The 22,996-nt window shown below is 56.4% G+C and overlaps 2 protein-coding genes across 2 annotated transcripts; one reads left to right on the plus strand and one right to left on the minus strand.

Annotated features, from left to right (window-relative positions):
* The first annotated feature begins 9,069 nt into the window (after positions 1–9,069).
* RABAC1 (Rab acceptor 1) lies at positions 9,070–12,566 on the plus strand. The gene is made up of 6 exons (XM_031963255.1): positions 9,070–9,157; positions 9,251–9,339; positions 10,630–10,845; positions 11,164–11,261; positions 11,996–12,097; positions 12,294–12,566. The coding sequence occupies exons 2-6, from the start codon at positions 9,272–9,274 to the stop codon at positions 12,383–12,385; spliced, it is 576 nt and encodes a 191-aa protein (XP_031819115.1). The 5' UTR covers positions 9,070–9,157; positions 9,251–9,271; the 3' UTR covers positions 12,386–12,566.
* Positions 12,567–12,879: 313 nt separating this feature from the next.
* On the minus strand, positions 12,880–22,422 carry LOC116422671. The gene is made up of 7 exons (XM_031961679.1): positions 22,315–22,422; positions 16,842–17,258; positions 15,780–15,902; positions 15,237–15,398; positions 13,696–14,032; positions 13,483–13,619; positions 12,880–12,991 (listed from the first exon to the last, which is right to left on the minus strand). The coding sequence occupies exons 1-7, from the start codon at positions 22,420–22,422 to the stop codon at positions 12,899–12,901; spliced, it is 1,377 nt and encodes a 458-aa protein (XP_031817539.1). The 3' UTR covers positions 12,880–12,898.
* Positions 22,423–22,996: the final 574 nt, after the last annotated feature.

Genomic DNA, 22,996 nt, shown 5'->3' on the forward strand with positions numbered 1-22,996 from the left:
ATATCCGGGAGATGCTGGTTTCGTCCTAGAAGACTGTTGTTATAGTCCATCCGCGAGGTGATGGAGACCTGCACCAGAATGGTGCCAGTCAGAGGAGAGAAGAGGCCGTGGACTAGAGGTGTCGTCGAGGTAGAAATGACTGAATTTGACCATTAAGATACATGGGCTAAGGGACTGAGTGAGCCAGGGAGCAACTGAAGCTGACTTTAATAGGTCACAATGCTGATGGTATTGCCCATCCCCCCATGATAGGAAAGTTGGTAAGAGGGGACAGTTAAAGGGAAAGATCATGAGTTCGTTTTTGGGAAGTCGTTTATATGTTGAGTTTAAGCTGCTGGTGGTTTAACCAGCAGCTGGCAATGTGAGCCTGGAGTCTAGGAGAAAGGATAAGGTTAGATATGAGGTCCAGGAATCATTGGAAAAGAGGATCATTGAACCTATGGGAGCTGAGGTGGTCACAGCAACAGTCACTGCAGGGGAAGATTCCATTCTATTCTAGACCAAGAAAAGAGGAGAGTCCAAGACAGTTTGCTGAAACATTTACAACCAGGGGGCATGAACTGGAGGAAGAGCCAACAAAGAGACCAAAGGAGCAGTCAAAAAGGAGGGAGGGAGGGCGGGAAGGAGAGAAAGAAGGAAGAAAGGGATGGAGAGAGTAAAGCAGGAAGGAAGGGAGGGAGGGAGATAGGAATGAAGAGATGGAGGGAAGGAGGGAGGAAGGAAGGGGTGGAGAGAGGGAGGGAGGAAGGAAGGGGTGGAGGGAGGGAGACAGGGATGAAAAAGAGATAAAAGAACCATTCTGGAGAGCAATTTGAACTATGCTCAAAAAGTTATCAAACTGTGCATACCCTTTGATCCAGCAGTGTTACTACTGGGCTTATATCCCAAAGAGATTATAAAGAAGGGAAAGGGACCTGTATGTGCACGAATGTTTGCGGCAGCCCTTTTTGTAGTGGCTAGAAACTGGAAACTGAATGGATGCCCATCAGTTGGAGAATGGCTGAATAAATTGTGGTATATGAAAATTATGGAATATTACTGTTCTGTAAGAAATGACCAACAGGATGATTTCAGAAAGGCCTGGAGAGACTTACACGAACTGATGCTGAGTGAAATGAGCAGGACCAGGAGATCATTATATACTTCAACAACAATACTATATGATGACCAGTTCTGATGGATCAGGCCCTCCTCAGCAACGAGATCAACCAAATCATTTCTAATGGAGCAGTAATGAACTGAGCTAGCTATGCCCAGAAAAAGAACTCTGGGAGATGACTAAAAACTATTACATTAAATTCCCAATCCCTCTATTTATGCACACCTGCATTTTTGATTTCCTTCACAAGCTAATTGTACAATAATTCAGAGTCTGATTCTTTTTGTACAGCAAAATAACGTTTTGGTCATGTATACTTATTGTGTATCTAAGTTATATTTTAATATATTTAACATCTACTGGTCATCCTGCCATCTAGGGGAGGGGGTGGGGGGAGGTAAGAGGTGAAAAATTGGAACAAGAGGTTTGGCAATTGTTAATGCTGTAAAGTTACCCATGTATAAATCCTGTAAATAAAAGGCTATTAAAAAATAAATAAATAAATAAAGGCTTCTCTCTGGTCACGGGAGGGAAAGAGGAAGGAAGGAAAGAAGAAAGGAAGGGACAGAGGGAGAGAGGGAGGGAGGGAGGAAGGGAGGAAGACATGGAAAGAGGATGGGAGAAAGGAAAGAAAGGAGAAAGAAAAGGTGGGAGGAAGAAAAGGAAGGGAAGAAGAGAGGAAGAGAGAAAGAAAGCAAGAGAGACAGGAGTGAGGTTGGGAGGAAGGAAGCATTTATGGAGTGCCTACTATATAACCAAGCACTTTATCAATATTATTGCATTTGTTCCTCACAAAAACCATGGAAGATAAGCACTATTATCCCCATTTTACAGTTGAGGAAACTGGAAGAGACAGAGGTTAACTGACTTGTCCTGAGTTACTGTCTGCAGCTGGATTTCAGCTTTTTCTGACTTCAAGCCCCAGGATTTATGGAATTTGCCACCAGGAGAGACCAGGGTCACAGAAACCCCGGGAAGAAAATATTCAGAATAAGAGTGAAGGGCAGTGTCAAAGGCTGAGGAGAAGTCAGCAATAATGCAGACCGAGAAAAGCCCATTAAAATTAGGGGATCACGGGAAACTTTGGAGAGAGAAGTTTCAGCTTAGTGGTGAGGCTAGAAGCTAGATTTCGAAGAATTAAGTTAAAAAAGAGAAGAAAGTAGGTGGAGGAATCCAATGTAGACGGTCTTCTTGAAAGGGAGGGGAGATATGGGAGGATAATAAGGAATGGACAGATCAAATGAAGATGTTTAAGCATAGGGATGACAAGGGTATTTTTGTGGGTAACGGGGAAGCAGCCGGCAGACAAGGAGAGAATAAAGATTGGTGAGAGAGTGAGAGTGGGAGAAGGAGCACTCTGCTGTAGAAGATAGGATGGAACGGGATCAAGGGGAAACTCCATAAGGAGAATGGTCACCTCTTAATGGAAGACGGGAATGGAGGAAGACATCTAGCAACTGAGATGAAGAAGAGAGAAGAGGGAACACTGTAAACAGCCTCATTTTTTTTTTTTTTTTTTTTTTGACAAAAGTATGTCGAGATCCTCAGCTGAGAGGGTCCAGGAGCATGTGTGATAGGAGGCTTCTGGGATGAGTAGGTTAGTTAATTGATCAGGGAGGCGTACAGGGATTTCCTTGTTGCAGCGAAAGCTCAGTTGGGACGGTTGTAAGAATTTGTAGGGGCTCGGTCAGCAATTTTGTGATTTTCTCCGGCGTTATTTAGCAGCAAGTGACCAGGAACAAAGACTGCACCTGGCTGCAGTCCAAGATTAGGAGCTGTATGGCGTGTCTGGTGACAGAACAAAGAGTGAGGAATCTGAGGCTGGGAGATAGGGTAGAGGACGGAGTCCTTGACCAAAAGGTCGAGATCGGGAAGGAAGGAGGCTCCGGCCAAGGAAGGAATGGTGGCCTGGGAAACAACTGATGGATAAATTAAGGATTATGTGAGGATGAAGAACAAAGTTATAAGGCACTGTAACCAGATAAAGGAACCTTTCCCAAAATTCACCCTTCTCTGTTCTTTATCCAATTCTCTCACTGTCACTTGCCTGGAGGTTATAGTCCCTCCTTGATCTTTCTCTCAGGATTATTATTTCCACTCATGGAAACTATAACTCTCAGAAACTACAGATCCCACAATGCTTCATGCAATACCCTCCTCCCAAAGAACTCTCATTCCCATACTGCAGTGCTCTCTGGCAATACGGCCATTTCCAACAAGACAAAACTACAAATCCTACAATTCTCTGTGACTCCCACTTCATTGTCATCTGAGTAAGACTTGTAAAAACAGTACCCCCAAGGATTCATGACTCAAGGTTCCCACTCCCAGAAACTTGGTTATCCACCTCATTTAGTAATCTACTTCTTTTACCAAATGAATTATGGGTCCATTTTTGGTTCTGGAATCGAACAGATTCTCCTACCCATGTTATTTCCTACTTTTAAAAAGAATGGATTCTGTGATTTATTAAGTAACACCTTCAGGAAGGAAAATGACATAAGCCAAGCACAGGATAAGGCAAGTTTTGAGCATAGGACTGATCATCGGGTCCAAGAAAAATATAACTACCGTCCTCTGTGTTTGGGATATGTTTGTTGGTCCCAAAGGACTTATTTTTAGTAATCTAATATTTTTCTAAATTTAACCATTTCTTGTTTAGAGAGAAACGTGTCTAAGAGGCATGAAGAGACTTGTTGGTTTAGACATCCTTCACCAAGCAAGGGATGTTTATAGTAAATGATGAAGTGACTATTATTCTAGAATATTTAACTTTATTTAATTATTATTTAATTATAATTAATTATAGATTATATATAATGTATATTGTATATAATATAATAAATTGTTATTTAATTATAATATTTAATTTTATAATTCTAGAATAATTAACCCTTTCCTTTCCTACCCCCACCCCCCTGTATGTTTATGTTTTGTGACTTTTTCCTTTTTCAAGATTCCTATAAATGTTATAGCAAATTATTCAGGGGTAGAGATGGATGAGAGGAGCCCACCATTTTGAACATTACTCTCTCTGAGGAAGAAATGTTTGGATGAACAATAATAATAACTAACATTTATAGAGTATGTCCTGTGTACCCAAAACTGTGCTAAGCAATTTACAATTGTGAGGTTGATGTGACTTACTCTCTTCCTCAGTCAGGAAGAAGCTATTATCAGATAATTCCCAGACTATCTAAGAGAACTCTTTAGCGACCCCCATTGTCCATCCCCCAACCTGGGCATCTTCAAATAATCTTTTGAGATGTAGATTAGCATATCTGTAGCCAGGTACATTCCACCTGGCTCCTGACCCCTCCCCCTCTGAGTTGCCTTTACTTCTCTGGTTGTCATGAGAAACCCCTAAGAGTAAATTTTCCCTATAAAAGATTTTCTTATGATGAAAATTGTTGCTAAGAGGGGCAGCTTGTTGGGGTAGGGGATATCGCACAAGCTCTGAAATCAGGAGGACCTGAGTTCAAATCTGTCCTCAGATACTTCCTAGCTGTGTGACCCTGGGTAAGTCACTTAACCCCCATTGCCTTAGCCAAAAAAAAAAAAAAAAAAAAATTGTTACTAAGTTCTCTTCAGGACTAATCCCACTATGAGTTATTCTCTTTTTCTCCCTCATAGTGCCTTCCTTCTAATGGCACCATTCTCCTTACTCTAGCTAACTCTGGGCAGTTTAACTTGCCAGACAATAGCTTTCTCCCACCTCAGGGAGTATTTACTTTTTCCTGGTTAATTCTAAGTTTCCTTGAGGAACTTATTTTTTCCTTAGTCTATAAGCTCTCCCAACTCTATTTCATATTTACCATTCTTAGTGTCTATTTCATCCCTCCATTGTGTCTGTATCCTCTTTTCCTAAATAAATCTACCTTTTGTCAAACAGAATGGCCTTTGTGAATTTGTTACATGTTTATTTTGAACTAAGAATTGCTATCACACCACATCCGTCTTGTTTGATAACAAAATAATATGGTAACAATAATGTCACATAATTTTTTCCTTTGACAATTTGAATAGGAAACTCCCAATTAAGAAACTCCCTTTCCCCTCTACCAATGCAGACAAGCCTCTCTATCCCCTGTGCCACTCTAGCTCTCTTCAGTAAATGAGTTTTATTGATATTCTTTTCATTCAGCAGAAATCTTTTATTTTTTTTTCTGATTTCTTTTTCTGGTTATACATGTACATTAATTTTTAAATGTACATTTCTTTATGAATGATATTGGGAAAGAAAAATCAGAATAAAAAGGAAAAACCATGAGATAATTAAAAAAAAAAAACAGAAGAAAAAAGGGGGAAAAGAGTGAACATAGTATGTATTGACTTACATGCAATCTCCATAGTTCTTCCTGTAGACGTAGATGGCATTTTCTATTCAGAGTTCATTAGAATGTTTTGGATCTTCAAAGCACTGAGAAGAAATAAGTCTTTCATAGTTAATCATCGCACAGTCTTGCTGTTCCTGCATATACTGTATTTCTGGTTCTGCTCGTTTCGTTCAGCATCCGTTCAGGTAAATCTTTCCAGGCCTTTCTAAAATCAATTTGTTCATCATTTTTTATACAACAATAATATTCCATTACATTCATATGCCATAATTTATTCAGCCATTTTCCAATTGATGGACATTTACTCATTTTACAATTCTTTGCCAACATGAAAAGGCTGCTACAAATATTTTTGCACATGTGAGTTCTTTTTCGTCCTTTGTGATTCCTTGGGGTACAGAACCAGTAACAGTACAAAGGATGTGCACAGGTTTTTAGCCCTTTGGGCAGAGTTCCAAATTGTTCTCCAGATGGATCATCTCACAACTCCACCAATAATGTATTAGTGTCCCGGTTTTCCCCCAATCCCTCTCACATTTATCGTTCTCTTTTCCTGTCATCTTAGCCAATCTGATAGGTATGAAATGGTACCTCAGAGTTGTTCTAATTTACATTTCTCTAATCACTAGTGACTTATACCGTTTATATATGACATAAATGGTTTTAATTTCATCGTCTGAAAATTGTCTCTTCATAGCTTTTGACATTCAGTCGAAATCTTGAGAAACCCGGAGAAGAGACAGAATGTTCCATAGGTCTGGGTCCTCATTAGGTTCTCTTGTTACGTAGAAGTCTGTGGTCCCAGATGGGTTTGGGGAGGGGGGGAAACTGAATACTTACTCCTAGAGGTTTTAGGAAAGAAAAGAACTTTCTATAAAAGTTCTTTGATAAGAAAACTGCTCTGGATTAAACAAATGTTCTCGCTGAGTCGATTAGATGGACCACTAACTCTTCATTGGGTACAACGTCTCTCACACAGACCCACTCGACCCTGGTTCTCCGCTGTTCCTCTGCCCAGCTGGAGTTTTCCTTGGACTTTTCCAGTTCAGACTCAATTGATACCTTTCCCTTGTAGTAAATACAAAAATCTTGAAGATAACTATGTTGGCAAGAGCCTCTCTTCTGCCTCCTGCCTTTTGTAGGGTTCTATTCCTCCCTCTCTGAGCAGCACTGGATGATGATGTGAAGAAATCTCTTTTGTCTTACTCTATTCTTTTAAACAGAAAATTACACTAGAGAACAGAGAACTCTTTCTCAGCAGCAGATGGTAACAGGGAACAATCCAACCAATCAGCCTGCCAACAAGTGACACAGCAGAGTCCCCGGTTGTTGTTTTTCTGACACTGTTCTGAAACTGGTTCTTCTCCCTCTCTTCCATTCCCCTGCCTTTCTTGGGTTAGTAGCCAGGTTGTCTTTAGAAGGACCCAACCTCCACATAGGATCAGTAATCAAACGCTTAACTTCCATGTGGGATCAGGCGTATTATTTCCATCCCACTTGTGATCCTTGCAAGACTTAATCCTCTCTGTGATATTCTTTGTCTTCCCTTTCCTGCCTAGCCTCCCCCGTCCCCTTGAATTTGGCGCCTTTTAACGCCCCAATGAACCCAAAAATTCAAATAGAAGGTCCAAACAAACTCTTCTTTCCCAATACCCTTTATTATTTAGGGGGAAACCTTGCTATCCCCAGGAGGTGAAATTTGCCCCTTTCCCAAAGGGATTTGATTTAAAGGGGGATAAAAGGGTATGAGGGCGGGGGTTATTATTTGTTTTGGGGGGGGTGATTTTTGGTTTTTGCATTTGGAAAGGAAGGGGGGGGGGAAAGGGAGGAAAAGGGGGAGGGAAGGAAGGAAGGGAAGGAAGGAAAAAAAGGGGAAGGGAAGGAGGGGGGGGGGAGGGAAAGGGGGAAAAGAAAAAAGGGGGAAAGGGGAGGGAGAGGGAAAATTTTTATTTTTTTCTTTAGTTTGAGGGTTCAGAAGGGTTTTCGAAGTTATTTAAATTTTGGGGGAGGGAAAGGGGACCCGGGGGGTTTTTTGGGGTGTTTTTGGGGAATTTTCTTTGGGCCCTTTTTTACGGGTTCGAATTTTAAATTTTGCAGAAATATTTTTAACTTTTTTTTCCTTTTTGGGCGTTTTAAACATGGCGGAGTTTTTTTGCTTCTTTAAATTTTTCCCGGGGTTTTATTAATTCCCCGGGGCCGGTGGGGCGGTGGGGGGGTCCCGGAGGTGGGAGGTTCTGTTTTCGGAGGAAAACCCGGGGAAAGCGGTGGGGGAATGTTTTCCGGGGGAGAGTTGTTGGGGGAAGGAAGGCTTGCGGGAGAGGGGGATGCCCCGCGGGAGGAGGGGGAGAAGTGGGTGCGGGGAGGGGGGGAGGTTGGGGGAGCCGGGGAAGGGGAAAGTGGGGAGCCGGGGAGGGGGGAAAGTTGGGATGCCCCTGGGAGGGGAGAAGTTGAGGATGCCTGGGAGGAGGGGGAAGTTGGGGATGGCCCGGGAGGAGGGGGAAGTTGGGGAGAGGGAGGGGGGGAAAGGGGGTTTTGGGGGGGAAGGGGGAGCTGGGGGGTAAGGGGAGAGGGGAGAAGCTGGGGATGCCCCGGGGGGGAGGGGAGGGGGGGAAGGGGAAGGGGGGAGGGGGGGGGGAAAGGGGAGGGGGGAAAGGGGGGAGGGGAAAAGGGTGGGGAGGGGGAAAGGGGGGGAGAGGGGAAAGGAGTTTTGGGGAAAGGGGGAAAGGGGGGAGGGGGAAGGGGGGTGGGAGGGGGGGGGAGGGAAGGGGGGGATGGGGGGGGGAAGTTTTGGGGGGTGGATGGGGGGAGGGGGAAAGGGGGGGTTGGGGAAAGGGGGGGGGAGTAAGTCGGGAGGGAAAAGGGGGGGGGGTGGGGGGAATTGGGTGTTTGGGGAAGGGGGGGGGTTTGGGGAAGTGGGGATGGGAAGAAAGGGGGGTGAAAAAGGGGATGTGGAGGGGAGGGGAGAGGGAAAGGGGGGAGGATGTGGGGTGCCGGGGGGGTGGGTGGGGGAGGGGGGAAATTGGGGAAAGGAGGGGGGGGAGGGGGGAAGGGGAGGGGGGAAATTGGAGGGGGAGGAGGGGAAAGTTGGGGACCCAAGGGAAAATCCCTGGGGAAAGAACTAGCCCCCGGGGAGGGAGGGGGAAGGGGAGATGCCCCGGGAGGAAAACTGGGAGCCCCGGGAGGGGGGGGGGGCAGCCCCCCTTTCCCCAGAGGCCACGGGGTGGCTCCCAAACCCCCGCCCCCGGCCAGGGGGACATCCCCAGAACCGTTCCCCAAGCGCCCCCGCCCCCCCACCAAACCCAAGCCAACACCCCCGAGGGACACAACCCCAAAACCTCCACCTTAGGGGCCAAAATTTCGCGACGATCCTGCACGGAGACCAAGCCCCAAACAAAACCCCGACCGCGTCCATTTCTCCCCTGACCAAACCCCATTAACCCCGCCCCTAGGACTACCGTCACATCCGGATTTTAGGGGAACTCCCAACCCCCGTTTAGGGATCAAAAGTAACAAGGAGCGTCTCACCAAGACCACCCCCGTGATGCCCCCGCCCCAGAAACCAACGCTTTCCTCCCCGGATCGGCACCCGCCCGGCGCCTTCCTGGAACCACAGCCCCGCCGCCCCCCGGACACGACCCCGCAACCTCCTCGTCACAGACAAACGGTCCGGCAGCCACATCGGATCCGGAGGCGGAGGCGGCGGCTGCGGAGGCTGAGAAAGGTGGGGTCGGGAGCTGGGAGGATGGGGAGGGGGACGGGTCCCGGTGACCTCCGGGAGGCGGCGGCTGAGCTCTCACCTCTCTCCTCTCCATAGTCGTAGGAACAGCCGGACACTATGGCGACTGGAAACGACTTGTTTAATCCCGGGACGGAGGAGGAGGAGGGACCAGGGCTCAGTGCCAGGCAAGCAGGAATCCAGGACCCCCACCCCCCCGGATCCAGGAGTCCCGACCCCATCCCCGGGACCCCGGGACCGGACCCCATCCCCCCGGGCCGGACGGGACCCCATCCCCGGGGACCCGGACCGGGACCCCATCCCCTGAGACCCAGGAGTCCCCCCATCCCCTGGACCCAGGAGCCGGACCCCATCCTGGATCCGAGTCCGGACCCCATCCCCCCTGGGACCCGGGAGTCCCGACCCCCATCCCCCCGGGACCCGGGAGTGCGGACCCCCATCCCCCGGGACCCATGATTCCGGACCCCATCCCCGGACCGGGAGGGGACCCCCATCCCCCCTGAGACCGGAGTCCGGACCCCATCCCCCAACCCAGGGAGCCGGACCCCATCCTGGATCCAAGAGTCCCGACCCCCGTCCCCCTGGGACCCCGGAGTCCCGACCCCCATCCCCCCGGGACCGGAGGGGACCCCCATCCGGGACCCAAATCCCGGACCCCCATCCCCGACCCAGGGGGGACCCCATCCCCTGAGACCAGGAGTCCGGACCCCACCCCGGCCCAGGAGTCCGACCCCATCCCTGGATCCAAGAGTCCACCCCTGTCCCCCTGGGACCCCGGAGCCCTGACCCCATCCCCCGGACCGGGGACCCCTCCCCGGGACCCAGGAGTCCCGACCCCCATCCCCCGGGACCCGGGATTCCGGACCCCCATCTCCTGGATCCAAGAGTCCCAACCCCCATCCCCCGGGACCCAGGAGGGGACCCCATCCCCCGGGACCCAGGAGTGCGGACCCCCATCCCCCGGGAAATAGGAATGCAGATTCCCTGTCCAGCCCGTCATCCCCAGTCTTGCATGCACCCTGACCCTTTTACCCGGGAGTCCGTTCTCCCCTGCCATCCCCGGGATCCAGGACTTCAGGTTCCCGCTGCCTTCCCCACCCTGCAAGAATTCGACCCCCGCCCCCTTCCTTGTAACCAGGAGCCCTGGACCCCCATGCCCACGTTCTTCCTCGGGAGCCTGCCAGAGTCCTGCGCCCCCCCAACCTAGGAACCTGGCGCCCCATTATCACCTCCCAGGCATCTCGCTATGCCAGTGTCCTGATTTCCCAAACTCTTCTCTGGTCTCGGGCGCCCGGACCCCGCGCCCCCAGCTGCCCCTTTCTCAGATGTGCCACCCCAGCCCCTCCCCCCGGGAAGCCTGTGCCTCGGCCCCTCGCCCTCAGTGCCCTCGGGCGCCCCGGCCCCCTCTGCAGCGGGCAGGAAGCCAGCCCTCCCTCCCGCCTCTCTCGTGTGCCCAGGACGCTGCTGCCCAAGCTGCTGCCGACGGGCTCGGCGGGCCGGGAGTGGCTGGAGCAGCGCCGGGCCACCATCCGGCCCTGGGGCTCCTTCCTGGACCAGCGGCGCTTCTCTCGGCCTCGGAACCTGGGCGAGCTGTGCCAGCGCCTGGTGCGCAACGTGGAGCACTACCAGAGCAATTACGTCTTTGTCTTCCTGGGCCTCATCCTGTACTGCGTGTGAGCCCCGCCCCTCCCCCGGCCCCCTCCCCCAAGATCGAGATCCGCGGGACCCCCCCAAACCCCCCCTCAGGGGGCAGACTTAGCCAAGAGCCCCGGCCCGGGGTGCAAACTTGGCCGAAGGCCCCGCCCCCAAGGGCGCAACTACTGGTGAGACCCTGGCCCCCCCAGGCAGCAGATCTGGTTGGGAGCCCCTCCCCCAGGGCACAAACACTGCCCCACCCCCCCAGGGCACATGCTCCCTCAGCCCCACCCCCCACCCCAGCCCCCCCTCGGAGCCCGGCGGCCCCTGAGCCTGTGCCCCCTGCCCCCCCACAGGATCACGTCCCCCATGCTCCTGGTGGCCCTGGCAGTTTTCTTCGGAGCCTGTTACATCCTCTACCTGCGCACCCTGCAGTCCAAGCTGGTGCTCTTCGGTGAGGCCGCCCCGCCCCCCGGGCCCTCCCGGGGCCTGGCCCTGCTCCCAGGGGCCCCCACTGACCAGCAGGGGGCTCCCCCCGGGGAATGGGCCCCTCCCCCCCAAACGGAGGCCTCGGCTTGATGAGAGAAGAGCCCCCTCAGCAGGGGGTCAGTAGCCCCGGGCAGCGAGGGGGCCGAAACCCCGCCCTGCCTTTGGCACTGATTAACCCCACGGGCCGGCTCTTGGGCGCCCCCTTGGGGCTTGCTCTGGCAGGAGCGCCCTGGGGTATCCGAGCATAGATGCGGCAAAGGGCCCCGGGAGCCCCTCCCCTCATTTGTCAGCTCTGATCTCAGAGAGAGACCGGGGTGGCCTCCCTGGGCTTCCTGGAGGGGGGCCGTGTGCACTGGACCTTGAAGAACAGAGAGCTCCCTGGGCTGCCCGGGGGCCTTCCGGGAAGGGGAGGCTGGTTCTAAGGGACCTTGAGACGCCTAGAAGGAAAGCGATCTCTCCGGGGCAGGGGGGCGCCGGGGAGTCCCTGGAAGTGGGCCTTGGAGGGGACGTCCCCTGGGGCCCGGGCAGAGTGCCTGTCTCTGGGACGGCCTTCCCGGGGCAGGCGGGCGGCTTCTGCGCGGGAGGCTGGCATCCTGTCGGGAGCATCCCTTTTGTGCTTGGATTGGGTTCCGTGGCCAGCGGGGTCCCCCCTCTGCCGGGGTGGCCCGGCCCTGTGTCACCAGTCCCTGTCTCCCCCAGGCCGGGAGGTGAGCCCCGCCCATCAGTATGCCTTGGCAGGGGCCATCTCTTTCCCCTTCTTCTGGCTGGCTGGAGCTGGCTCGGCCGTCTTCTGGGTCTTGGGTGAGTTCTGGGGCCCGGGCAGAGGGAGCGTGTGGAGCACGGGATTCTGGCCCCTAACCTTCCTGTCCTTTCCTCTCATCTCTAACCCCTGACCTTTGCATCCTTCTCTCTGGTCCCCACCTTCCTATCCTTCCCTCTGACCTCTAACCTTCCTTTCCTCTGACCCTGACCTTCCTGTCCTTCCCTCTGGCCTCAGGAGCCACCTTGGTGGTCATCGGATCCCACGCGGCCTTCCACCAGCTGGAGGCAGCCCCCGAGGGGGAGGAGCTGCAGATGGAGCCCGTGTGACGGCCCCTCACGCAGGGCAAGGAGCACCAGCCTGCCGGCCTGGTCTGGGGGCTCCCCCCAGGGTGGCTGATGGAGACTTGGGGAGCCTGGCAGAGGGGAAGCATAATTTGAGAATAAAGTCCAGCCCTCGACATAGGAGTGTGGCCCCCGGCCAGCACCCCTCGTTGTGTGCCCATCACTAGCATGGTCTTTCTGCTTGAAGCGGCTGGGACGGAGCGGAGCTGGGCCCGGGGCCTTCCTCGGGGTGGGGAAGCCCATTGCCCAAGAGGAGCTGGGTCAGAGGGACAGAGCCCGGCCAGCCCTCGGTGCATAGGAAAAAGGTCCAGAGGGGGCAGGGACTTGTTCAGGGTCTCGCGGATCCCAGGGCAGACCTGGATGGCACAGAATCCCTGCCCTGGGCTTGTGGGTCTTCAGACCACAGATTTAGGGAACCAGAACATGGGGGCGAGGGGCTTAATCTAAGGGGAAAGCTAGAAAAGAGCCCTGGAGGCTTTGGGGGGGGCTGCCTTTATTTTATGTACTGGGGTTATCCTGCTGCCGTGCCATCTGGCAGAGACCACAGACTGGACAACAGCACATGACCAGCCAGTCCTCCGCTATAGATCCCTGGGGGAGAGAAAAGATGAGGGTGGGGAAAGGATGGAAATCAAGAAGGGAAGAATGGGGGGCCCGACAGGATGCAAAGGCCTATGGGAGACGGAGGCGGGGACAGGACCTGGGGTTGGATGCAGGGGAGACATAGAAAGCAGAGAGGGAGGGATAGGTGGTCAGGGCTGTCCAGGATGAGGGGGGCTCCTGAGAACACAAATGGCAAGAGGTGCAGGCAGCCATGGAGCTGGGGGGCCCGTGAGCGATGAGAGACGTGGACCAATGGGTTCATAGAACACAGAGCGGTAGAGGGGAGGTCTCCAGGGACAAGAGATGCTCCTTCTAGGGAGGACCATGGAAGTCCAATGGAGGTTGGACGTTTGCACATCGGGTCCTTGGGACTTGTGGCTTATGAGGGATGGGGATGAGAAGCAAAGAACTCCTGGGGACTGAGGGGGGCAAAGCCTGGAGGACGGGGAGGCCGCAGGGCAGGGATGGCACCAGCTGACCTGAATGCCCTGGCTGGTCCGGAGGGACGTCCTCATGGCCACCAGGGCCCCGGGCAGGTAGGGGAGACAGCAGCACTCGCCCTGGGTGTGGGCCACGTAGCAGGCCAGCAGGCAGGGGAACAGGGCCCCATTAACACCTGGGGGGCAGCCCCGGTCAGCCCCTCTCGCCGCCTGCCCCCTCCCTGATCCCTGGCCCCGGTGCCCTCCACTCACACAGGTTTGTGTCGTCCAAGTCGAACAGGGCTCGGTTCCACTTATTCGGGGGCTGGAGATGGACACCGGACAGGGACCGGAGGTCGCCCTCCGAGCCCAGGGAAGCCACGGACAGGGGCTGCCTGCCCACGATTATCTCCTGGGAGGGGCATGTCCTGCGGGGGCACAGCTCCAGCTGGCAGAGCTTTGGGCTGGGGTCCGAGTGCAGGGTCCTGCTGGAGCCCAAGTCCGGGAAGAAGGACCTCAAGGACTCGTCTTGGAAAATCTGACTACTGGGGAAGGCCTCTATGCAAGGGAAGCTTTCCAAGGGCTTTAAATTGCTGCGGTCAGCCGTGGCCTGGCCAGGGAGATAGAGAAGGAGGGCTGAGACCCCCTGCTCCCACCCCCTTCCCCGGCTCCCCCCTCCCCCCACCTTGGGCAGCAGCCCCTCTCCGGTGCCCCCCATGCGCCCAGAGCCCAGTGGTCTCATCCGGGAAGAGGGTGGGGGCCGCTGACTCTGGTGGCCCCCCTGGAATCCTGGGAGAAGGGAGCGATTAGACCCCCTCCCTAGCTCAGCTGCCATGGCAGGCTCAGGAAAACTACAGAGCTTCCTATCGGTTAAGGTTCCTCAAGCACTTCCGACCCATACCCCTCTGGGGCAGGAAATGCAAATTATTTCCATTTTATAGAGGGAGAAACAGGTCTGGAGACATTGTGACTTGCTCAGGGTCCCAGTAGGCATGTGTGTGGGAAACCCCAGGTCTCCCCCAAATCTAGGTCTCCCCCAATTTATTTTTGCCTTCTCCCCATCCCCTCCCTCCTTGCTGCAGCCCCCCTGGTCTGTGTCCCAAGGCCCCCCTTTGCTGCAGACCCTCCTCCTGTGTCCCAAGCTCCCCATCCCCCCTCCTTGCTCCTGCCCCCCGGTCTATGTCCCAAGCTCCCCATCCCCCTCTCCTTGCTCCTGCCCTGCAACCCCCTCCCCCTCCTTCTGGGGCTGGTGACCAGCCTTCCCCACCTCTCCTTTCCACTCATGACCTCTGGGGGGCCAGAGCTGGAAGGAAGCCCAGTCCCCCCCCCCATTTTGGAGAAGAAGGAACAAGCCCACGGAGAGGGAAGTCGGGCTCCTTAGCCCACACTGGGAGGAAGTAGAAGAGGGGCAGCCCTCGTCCCCGCCGTCTGGGGCCCCGGGCCCTGGCTCTGGCATCGGAGGGCCTGGGTTCAAATCCTGCCCAGGATCTGGGACAAATCGCCTCGCCCTGTTCCGGTCTCAGTTTTCAAGCCAGTAAATTGGGGGGGGTCGGATCGGCTCCAGAACAAGCTTTTCCCTGCCCCTCCTGGATCCCCTCGCGGAGGGCCCCACCTGGAGGTTACCGAGGGGGACCGGCTGGAGGAGCCAGGCCGGCCAAGGCTGCGGGCCGGGGGAGGGGGCCTGCGGGGCAGCCGTGGTCGGTCCGCTCTGGGGAGCGGGTCAGGTGGGCCCTGTGGGGGCCTGCCTGGGTGCGAGCCCACCGGTTCCCTCGCCCCTCCCCCACCTCCCCCTTGCCGCGCACGCGCGCTCTCACCACTAGAGGGCGCTTGAATTTGGTTCTCTGCCCGGGCAGGGTGGCGCAAGGGGGTTTTGGGGGGGCAGGATCCGCGCGGGGACCGGCGAGCGCCCCGGCCTCCTCGGGTCCCGGCTCCGGGTGTGGAATCACGCGCTTGCAGAACCTTAGAATGTTAGGGCATCAATGGTCCCTGGAGACCGGCGGGCCAGGGCTGTGTCCCAAGCTCGCGTTAAAGGGAGAAACTGAGGCCCGGGGAGAGGGACGCGGGGAGACCTCGGGCCCTGCGCGGGAGACCTCGGGCCCTGCGCGGGAGACGCGCGTTTGTGTCACCTGGAGCCCTGAGGGGCAGAGCGCGGGGCCCGCCCGACTCCTGAGGGGGTGGGCGGGAACTGGGGCTTAGGGCGCCCGAGATCTTGGGGGGGCGAGGTGCAGGGGGGCTCCATGAAGGAAGGGCAGGGGGGAGGGGGCCCTGAGCAGGTCGGGGAGGCAAGATGGCAGAGCGAGGGGGGAGAGGGGGAGGGGTCGGAGCAGAGGAGGCATCAGGGCCCTGGGCCACGCGACCCTCAGCCCCCGGAACTTGCGGGGTTCTGTGAGAGGCGGGGGCGGGGGCTCAGTGCTCGGTCCCCGAGGGCCGCGAGCAGCCGCGAGAGGGGTCTGGAAGCGCGGCGGTCTGGTCAGGCGGGGCTGGGGGGGTGAGCCGAGTGGAAGTGACAGGAGAGGAAGAAAAATGGGCGAAGAAATGAGAAAACCCCGGGGCGGCAGGTCCAGAAGGGGGCAGTGGCGGCCCGACTCCCCCGGCCGCCGCTCCCTAGGACCCCAACCTCAGCTTCCCCCCCCCCTTCCTCCCAGGCCCTTTTCCCACCCCTCCCCAACCCCGCTTTTCTCCCTCCCCCGAGTTCTCTTCCTCCCCACATTCTGCCCCCCAACTTCTATCCCCTTCGTGTCCCCTTCCTCCTTCCTTCCTCCGCCCTTCCACGTTCTCTAAGTTTACGTCCCTGGTTTTAACCTTCCCTCCCCGAAGTTCCTCCCCCTCTGCCCCTTTCTGGGGTCCTCAATGCGCCCCAGAGTCATTTCCCCCCAGTCTCTCCTTTCCCCGCGTCCCCCAAGTTCTAGCCTCACAGCTGGTCTCCCCCTCTCACGTTCTCGAACATGTCGCCCCTGCCCCCCCCATACACATTCTGTCTCGACCTTGGCCCCCCCCAACTTCCCCTCCACATCCACAGTCACACCTCCACCTCCCACACCCACACACCTCCACCCTCCTTCTCTGCCCCTCCCAAGATTCTGTGCCCCCCACCCCGGTTCCTTTTCCATCCTCCCCCCGTTTCTGCAGCCGAAAGGCCCGGGGGATTAAGGCAAATGGGGTCGCCCAAATGAGGGGGAGGGAGGGAGGGGGAAGGCAGGGCAGCCCCAAGGGTGGAAAAGCAGGACAAATGAGCACCCGCGCAAAGGCCCCTTTTCCATCTTCCCATTAGCGCCTAATGGCCCCCCCCAAGTGAAGATTTATGGCCCCGGCCGCCCCCCCCCCCCACCCGGCCTTAGCCCAGGCCCTGCCCCCGCCCCCATGAAGTCATCCCCGCCGGGAGGGACAACCTCGGGCCAAGGCAAAAGCGAACAGGGAACCCGTTCAGGGGCCCCAGACCCAAAAAGGGGCAGGCTGGCGCCCTCGGAGGAAAAACCTCCCGAAGATCCAGCCCCAGAGGCCTGCAGGCCCCGGAGAGTTTTTGGGATCAGAGAAGGAGCTGGAAGGGCCAGGCTGCTCCCCGGCTCCTGCCCTCGGGGTGGGGGCGGGCACCAACGGGCTCCGCTAGGGGGGAAGCCAACGGCCCCTCCGCTGTTCCGCAGATGGAGCAAGCGAGGCTCGGGGAAGGGAACCCTGGCCAAGCTCTCCCAGGGGCTCAGCAGCGCAAACGGGCCTCGGGCCGAGGCCTCCCGCTTCTCCCCTGCCCGTGCTCGGCCCGGCGCGGCAGGCGGGGTGTCAGGGGCGTCGGAGAGAGAGTAACCGGGTCCTGGAGCCCGCAGGGAGAAGCTGGGCCCTCCCTGAGGAGAATCCGGGTCTTGGAGGAGGGGCTGAGGAGGGATCCTGGAGGAGGGATCCTGGAGGAGGGACTGAGGAGAGATCCTGGAGGAGGGATCCTGGAGGAGGGATCCTGGAGGAGGGATCCTGGAGGAGGGATCCTGGAGGAGGGGCTGAGGAGGGAGTGAGGAAGGATCCTGAGGCTGGACAGCCACAAAATACCCCGGGAAATCGGGAGGGAAGCGAGGGAGGGAAGCTCCTGTCCCTGAGGGGGAGCCCATTTCCAGGGATCGGTGGGACTCAGGGTCATAAAGGACGGCCCCATTTTACAGAGGAGGAAACTTGCCCAGGCTCACACAGTAAATGGCAAAGCAGGATTCAAACCCCAGGCCTCGGGCTGCAAACGCGGGACTCGCCGTTTCCCCCCGGGCGCTTTGGCAGGGACCCCCTCGGACGTTAGGGCGAGAGCCGGGGGACCTGGAAGGGAGGGGGAGGGACTGCGTGGTGGGTGCGGGGCGGGGGGGGGGGGGGGGGGGGGGGGGGGGGGCGGGGGGGGGGGGGTAGAGTGAGGAGGCCTTCCTGATTGATTCCTGTTTACCGCCTGTCCCCGCGGGCGGAAGAGCGCATCGGCGCCATCCATCAAGGCCCCGCCGCCTCCCTAATAAAAACATTTTATTCCTAAATGATCTCGAACTAATTAACTCAAAGTGTTAATTAAAGTTTGCGCAGACGGCATTGTCATCCGAGGGGCTGGGGATCCATCTTCCCCCAGAGACGGAGATGGAGATGGAGAGGAAGGCCGGGAATCAGGCAGACAGAGACACAGAGACTGGGAGAGATGAGCCCCCCGGGGCAGAGAGAGGCTGGGAGAGGGACCCGGCAGGGAGAGACAGTGATGGACACTGTGTGTAAGGGGGGGCTCTCACCACCTCCTTCTACCCTAATTCTCTAAGCAGGGGAGAGCATCTGTAATCTCTCTCTCTTTTCTCTCCTCTCTTTCTCTTGCTTTCTCCTCCCCCTCTGTCTCTCTCTGTGTCTCTGTCTCTTTCTCTCTCCCCCCTCCCCTCTGTCTCTGTCTCTCTCTCCTGTCCTGGTTCTCCAAACATGTGAGAGCATCCTTCTACTCTCTCTCTCTCTCTCTCTCTCTCTCTCTCTCTCTCTCTTCTTTTTTTTCTTTTCTCTCTTCTCTCTTTTCTTTCTCTTCTTTCTCTTTCTCTCTTCTCTCTTTCTCTTCCTCTCTCTCTCTCTCTCTCTCCCTCTTCTTTTCTCTTCTTTCTTTTTTCTCTATCTTTCTTTTTCTCTGTCTCTTCTTCCTTCTTCTCTCTCTCTCTCTCTCTCTCTCTCTCTCTCTCTCTCCCTCTTCTTTTCTCACTTTCTGTTTCTCTCTGTTCCCCCTGTCCGTCCCTCCCTTTTCTTCCTCCCCCTTCCCCCTCTCCCTTTCCAAATTTAAAATCCCAAAACCCTTAAAAACCTTCCCCATCACCCTTAAATTCAATTACAACCCAGAAAAATCCCACTTTTCTTTAAACTTCATTTAACTTTCCCAAAAATTTCCCGCCACCAAATTTAAAAAGCTTAACAAATCCCCCCAATACCAGGCCCAGAAATTTTCTTACCAACTTTAAATCCCCGTTTGGTCCCCCTTCAGGAAAATTCCCAAATGTCCTGAAACAAAATGGTAAAGCCCGGGCAAAAACCCCAAAAAACGGGAAAAAGCAAAAAGGGCCCAAAAAACCAACCCCCCAAAACCCATTTTCCGTAAAAATTCCAAATGTTTCCCTTTGGGGGTTTGGGCCGCCCGCCCCAGAAAGAAAAAAACAACAACAAACAAACCAAATTCTCTGGCCCGCCTCCAAAAAGGGTTCTTTAGGGTTTTCCATTTGGGGGTTCACCCCAAAGGGAAAATTTTAAAGCAAAAAACCCAACAAAATATTTTCCGCCTCTACCTTTCCCACTCCCGCCCCCAAGGTTGAAAAAGGGGAAAAAACAAAAATTTCGCCCTGCAATTTCCCCACGAAAAATTTTTTCGGGGCAACTTTCCGGGTCCGTTTAACCCGGGCCCCCGCCCAAAAGTCGCCATGTAGGGTTGGGAAGTGGGGCCCATGGCCTCAAACCTTTAATCCCCCCCAAAAAGGGAAAACCTCCAAATTTCGCCCCCAATGGGATCCCGCCCCATTTTAAAATTCAAAACAAAACAAGGGGGTTTGCTTTCCGTAACCCCGGGTGGGGCAAAACACCCCCTGGGCTGTTGGGGGGAACCGTCAAAAACGGCCCCACCTTTTAAACTTTGGGGGGCCAGGGGGTTTAGCATGGGAAGGGGGAGGGCAACCGGGGAAAAAACGGAGGGCAGGCCTGTCCCCTTTTACGGGCCCCTCAAATCCACCGACAGCCCCCAAAATCCCTTCCCCCTCCTTCCCCCCAGCCCCGCCCCCCACCCACCCGCTTTTCCTCCCCCACCTTTACCCCCCCCCACCTCCTCCTGCCCCCCCCCCCCCTTCCCCGCCCCCAAACCCAACACACACCACACACACCCAACCAAAATTTTAAACGGAAAAAAAAAAATTTTCCCCCACAAGAAACGGCCAAAAACAAACACGGTCAACAAATTGGATCCAAACCCTTAAAACCTCTCCTCCTCCTTACCCCCTCCTTGGGGACTCTCCCAGGACTCCATCCCCTTGTGTCTCTGCCCTGATTTCTCCCTTGCTCGAGCACTCCTGTCACCTGGCCTGATCTCCAGGGATCCCCCAGGGATTACAGGACCCAGAGCTAGAAGTTCCCTTCAATGCCGGCCAACCCACTCCCTTCAATTTGCAGATGAGGAAACTGAGGCTCCCAATGACTTGCCTCGGGTCACCCGGGAGGGAAACATCACAGTGAGACTTGAACCCTCCCTCTCTGATTCCAAACTTGGGGCTCCTTGTGCTGCACCCCATCGCCTCAGAGCTAGATCCGGCTGCCGCGGGGAGGGAGGGAGCCAGGTCTGGCTCCCCAGAGGAAGATTAAAAGGGGTCTCTGCTCTTGGATCACAGGCTCAAGACAAGAAACTTTGGCCTTCAAACTGTTCCCAGAAGGAAGGGAACCTTGCCCAAGGTCACAAAGCATTGGGAGGGCCGCAGGTCGGGGTGAAGAAGGGACTGGGAGAGTCTCCGTGTGGCTCAGGATCATCCCGAGCAAAGCCTCCGGGCCGAAGGTCCGGGACCGGATGATTTCCCTTCTTTGTTCCCGCTGAGAGACAGAAAGGCGGAAGCTCTGGCCCAAATGACCGCAGGGATTAGGTTAGACTGGGGAAGGAACTGTCCCAGCTGGAGCAGGAAAGCTGCAGATTCCGGAGGAGAAGGCCCCGGACCTGCTTAGGGCTGTTGCAGGGCCGAGGAGGGAGCAGGAAAGCAGGGGGAGAGGGTAAGAAGGGGGATGGGGAAATCCCGGTGGGGAGGAAGGGAATGAGCAAAAGGGGGGGAGGTGGGGGGGTGAGGGGATGGGGAGGGGGGCTTGATTTGGCCGAGGGATTGGGGACTGGGGCCCAGGTGGAGGGGTGAGGGACCCCGGAAGGGAGGAAACAATAAGGGTGGGCTCTAAAGTTGGCCCCAGGGAAAAGGGGGCCCCGTTTTAAGGGGACAGAAGGGGAAAACTGGGGGAGAAAGGAGGGGGAGGGGGATGCTGAGGGTGGGGCAGACTAAGGGGTGCGAGGTCAGTCTGGGCCGGGGGCTCGCGGGAGGAGGGCCGCGCGGGGCTGGCCGAGAGGGGAGAGGACCCCCTTTCCGGGGGAGAGGGAGTGCTGGGGGCCGCTCCGCCCCCCCGGGCCGGCAGGAGAAGATGAATCTTTCATGAGTGATTTGCGGCCGCCCCTTCTCGTCCTCTGTTGTTTAATGTTTCAATTTGGGCGAAAGCAAAACATTCAATCAGGCGGATTAACTGCGTAATGCGGCTCATCACTCACCCTGTCGCCTCCGCAACCACCGGCGGGGCCGGGCGGGGCTCGGGCTGGGGCTGGGCAGGAGCCGGGGGAGGGGCAGGGCCGGACCCCCAGAAGCCCCGGCGGCCGAGGGCCGAGACTCGGGCCCCGCTCGGCCTCCGGACAGCTCCGGCCTCTTCTGCCCGAGGCCCTGCGCGCCTCCCGCCTCTCCCGTCTGTCTCTGCCCCCCCCCCCGCCCCCCCGTCAGTGTCTCCCTTCTCCATCACTCACCGACCCCCACCCCCTCCGGAGCTGCCCCCCCCACAACCCCCCCTCCCTCCTCCCCCGCCGGGCGCCCCCGTGGGTCCTCCCTGCCTTCCCCTCCCCCGTCCCCCCCCCCGACCCTTTCCGGCCCCTTGGGGTTTTCCCCCCAGCCCCTTTCCCGCCAGTTTTGGGGCCTGGGGCTCCTCCCCTCGGGGCCCGGTGCCCCCCCCCCCTGCCCGCCTCTGCTCCCAGGGACCCAGGAGTCCCGGCTCCCAGTTCCGGCTCTGGGCGGAGTCCCCTTTGCCCCAGTCCCCAGTGTCCCCCCCAGCCCTCGCGGTCTGAGGAATTCAGGGACCCTAACCTCCCCGTCTTTGCCCCAGACGTCTTGGGGACCCAGGAGTCCCCGCTCCCAGCCCTGCTCCCTCTTGACTCGGGATCCTCCTCCTCCAAAGCCAGTTCCCACAGGGCTCCCGTGTCCCTCCATCCCCGTCCCTCAGGGACCGAGGCGTCCTAATTCTGCAGCTCATGCCCTCTCAAGGACTCAGGCTTCCTGCTCCCCCTTTCCCATAGGAACCCAAGCCCCTTGCTCCCCCGGCCCTGGTCCCCTGGGGACCCGGCCACTCGGCCCCCATCCTGCGGGCGGATCTCCCGGCACCGAGGCCTCCACGCTCCCCTCCTTCCCAGGCTGTCTCTGCCACCGATTCCTTCCCCCTCCCTCCCTTTCACTCTCCTGGCTCCCAAGGGCCTGGGCTGTGACCTGCTCTGGGATAAATGGAGATTTCAGCTCGAGGACCTGACAGGCGCTAAGCAGCCCCCTCCCAGGGTGGGCTGGGCCTCGGGGCCCTGTGCACACACACACAAACCCAGACCAAGTGCTAACGGAGGATCCCCAGGGCACACGCACGCCCGGACACACTCACACGCACACAGGCGGGCACACGGGCAGCTTGGTGCCTCCAGAGGCACAGACGGCCCAAGGACAGGCCCAAACGGGCACTGGTGCCCTGGCCTGAGACACGGTCGGCCATTCACACCGAGACCCAGCAAGCCTCACATGCACACGGAGGCACCGACAGGCGCTGAGAAAGTCCTCCCTTCCTGCCGTGAACTACTGATGGGGCACACTCACACACACTCATACTCACACACACTCAGATACACACACTCACTCACACACTCACTCACACACACACACGCATACACACCCACAGACATACACTAGGACATTTGAATTCTGGCATGTTCACATACCAGGACTCACAACTTCAACAATCCCCAAATTCAAACTCCCTCTCTCTCCTCCACAAACATGGACACAACAGCCCTACAGCTACCCATCCCCAAAGCAACACACACACACACACACACACACACACACACACACGGCCCTTCACACTGAAAAACCCAGAGAAATGGATCCCTGCGAGCACACTGAGGAAGCCACAAGCACAAGCTCACACACAGACCAGGTCCACTGACACAGACCCTTGGTTTCCAGTCCACAGTCAGGGGCTCTGGGGCGGGGAGAGGGGATTTGTGACTTAAGGGAGCAGCTGGCACTGCCCCCCCCCCGGTCTGTTGTTTCATCTCTATCTCTTGTTC

This window comes from Sarcophilus harrisii, chromosome 3 (assembly GCF_902635505.1).
Source record: "Sarcophilus harrisii chromosome 3, mSarHar1.11, whole genome shotgun sequence".
In the NCBI taxonomy this organism is placed as follows: domain Eukaryota; kingdom Metazoa; phylum Chordata; class Mammalia; order Dasyuromorphia; family Dasyuridae; genus Sarcophilus; species Sarcophilus harrisii.

Coding starts and splice junctions, on each gene's coding strand:
- RABAC1 (XM_031963255.1), top strand. CDS start 9,272: ATGGCGACTGGAAACGACTTGTTTAATCCCGGGACGGAGGAGGAGGAG. Junction 9,340..10,629: donor GGACCAGGGCTCAGTGCCAG/GCAAGCAGGAAT, acceptor TCGTGTGCCCAG/GACGCTGCTGCCCAAGCTGC. Junction 11,262..11,995: donor GTCCAAGCTGGTGCTCTTCG/GTGAGGCCGCCC, acceptor TGTCTCCCCCAG/GCCGGGAGGTGAGCCCCGCC.
- LOC116422671 (XM_031961679.1), bottom strand. CDS start 22,422: ATGGCCGACCGTGTCTCAGGCCAGGGCACCAGTGCCCGTTTGGGCCTG. Junction 17,259..22,314: donor GTGTGCCCGCCTGTGTGCGT/GTGAGTGTGTCC, acceptor GATTCTCCTCAG/GGAGGGCCCAGCTTCTCCCT. Junction 12,992..13,482: donor GGACCAGCCAGGGCATTCAG/GTCAGCTGGTGC, acceptor TCTCTCCCCCAG/GGATCTATAGCGGAGGACTG.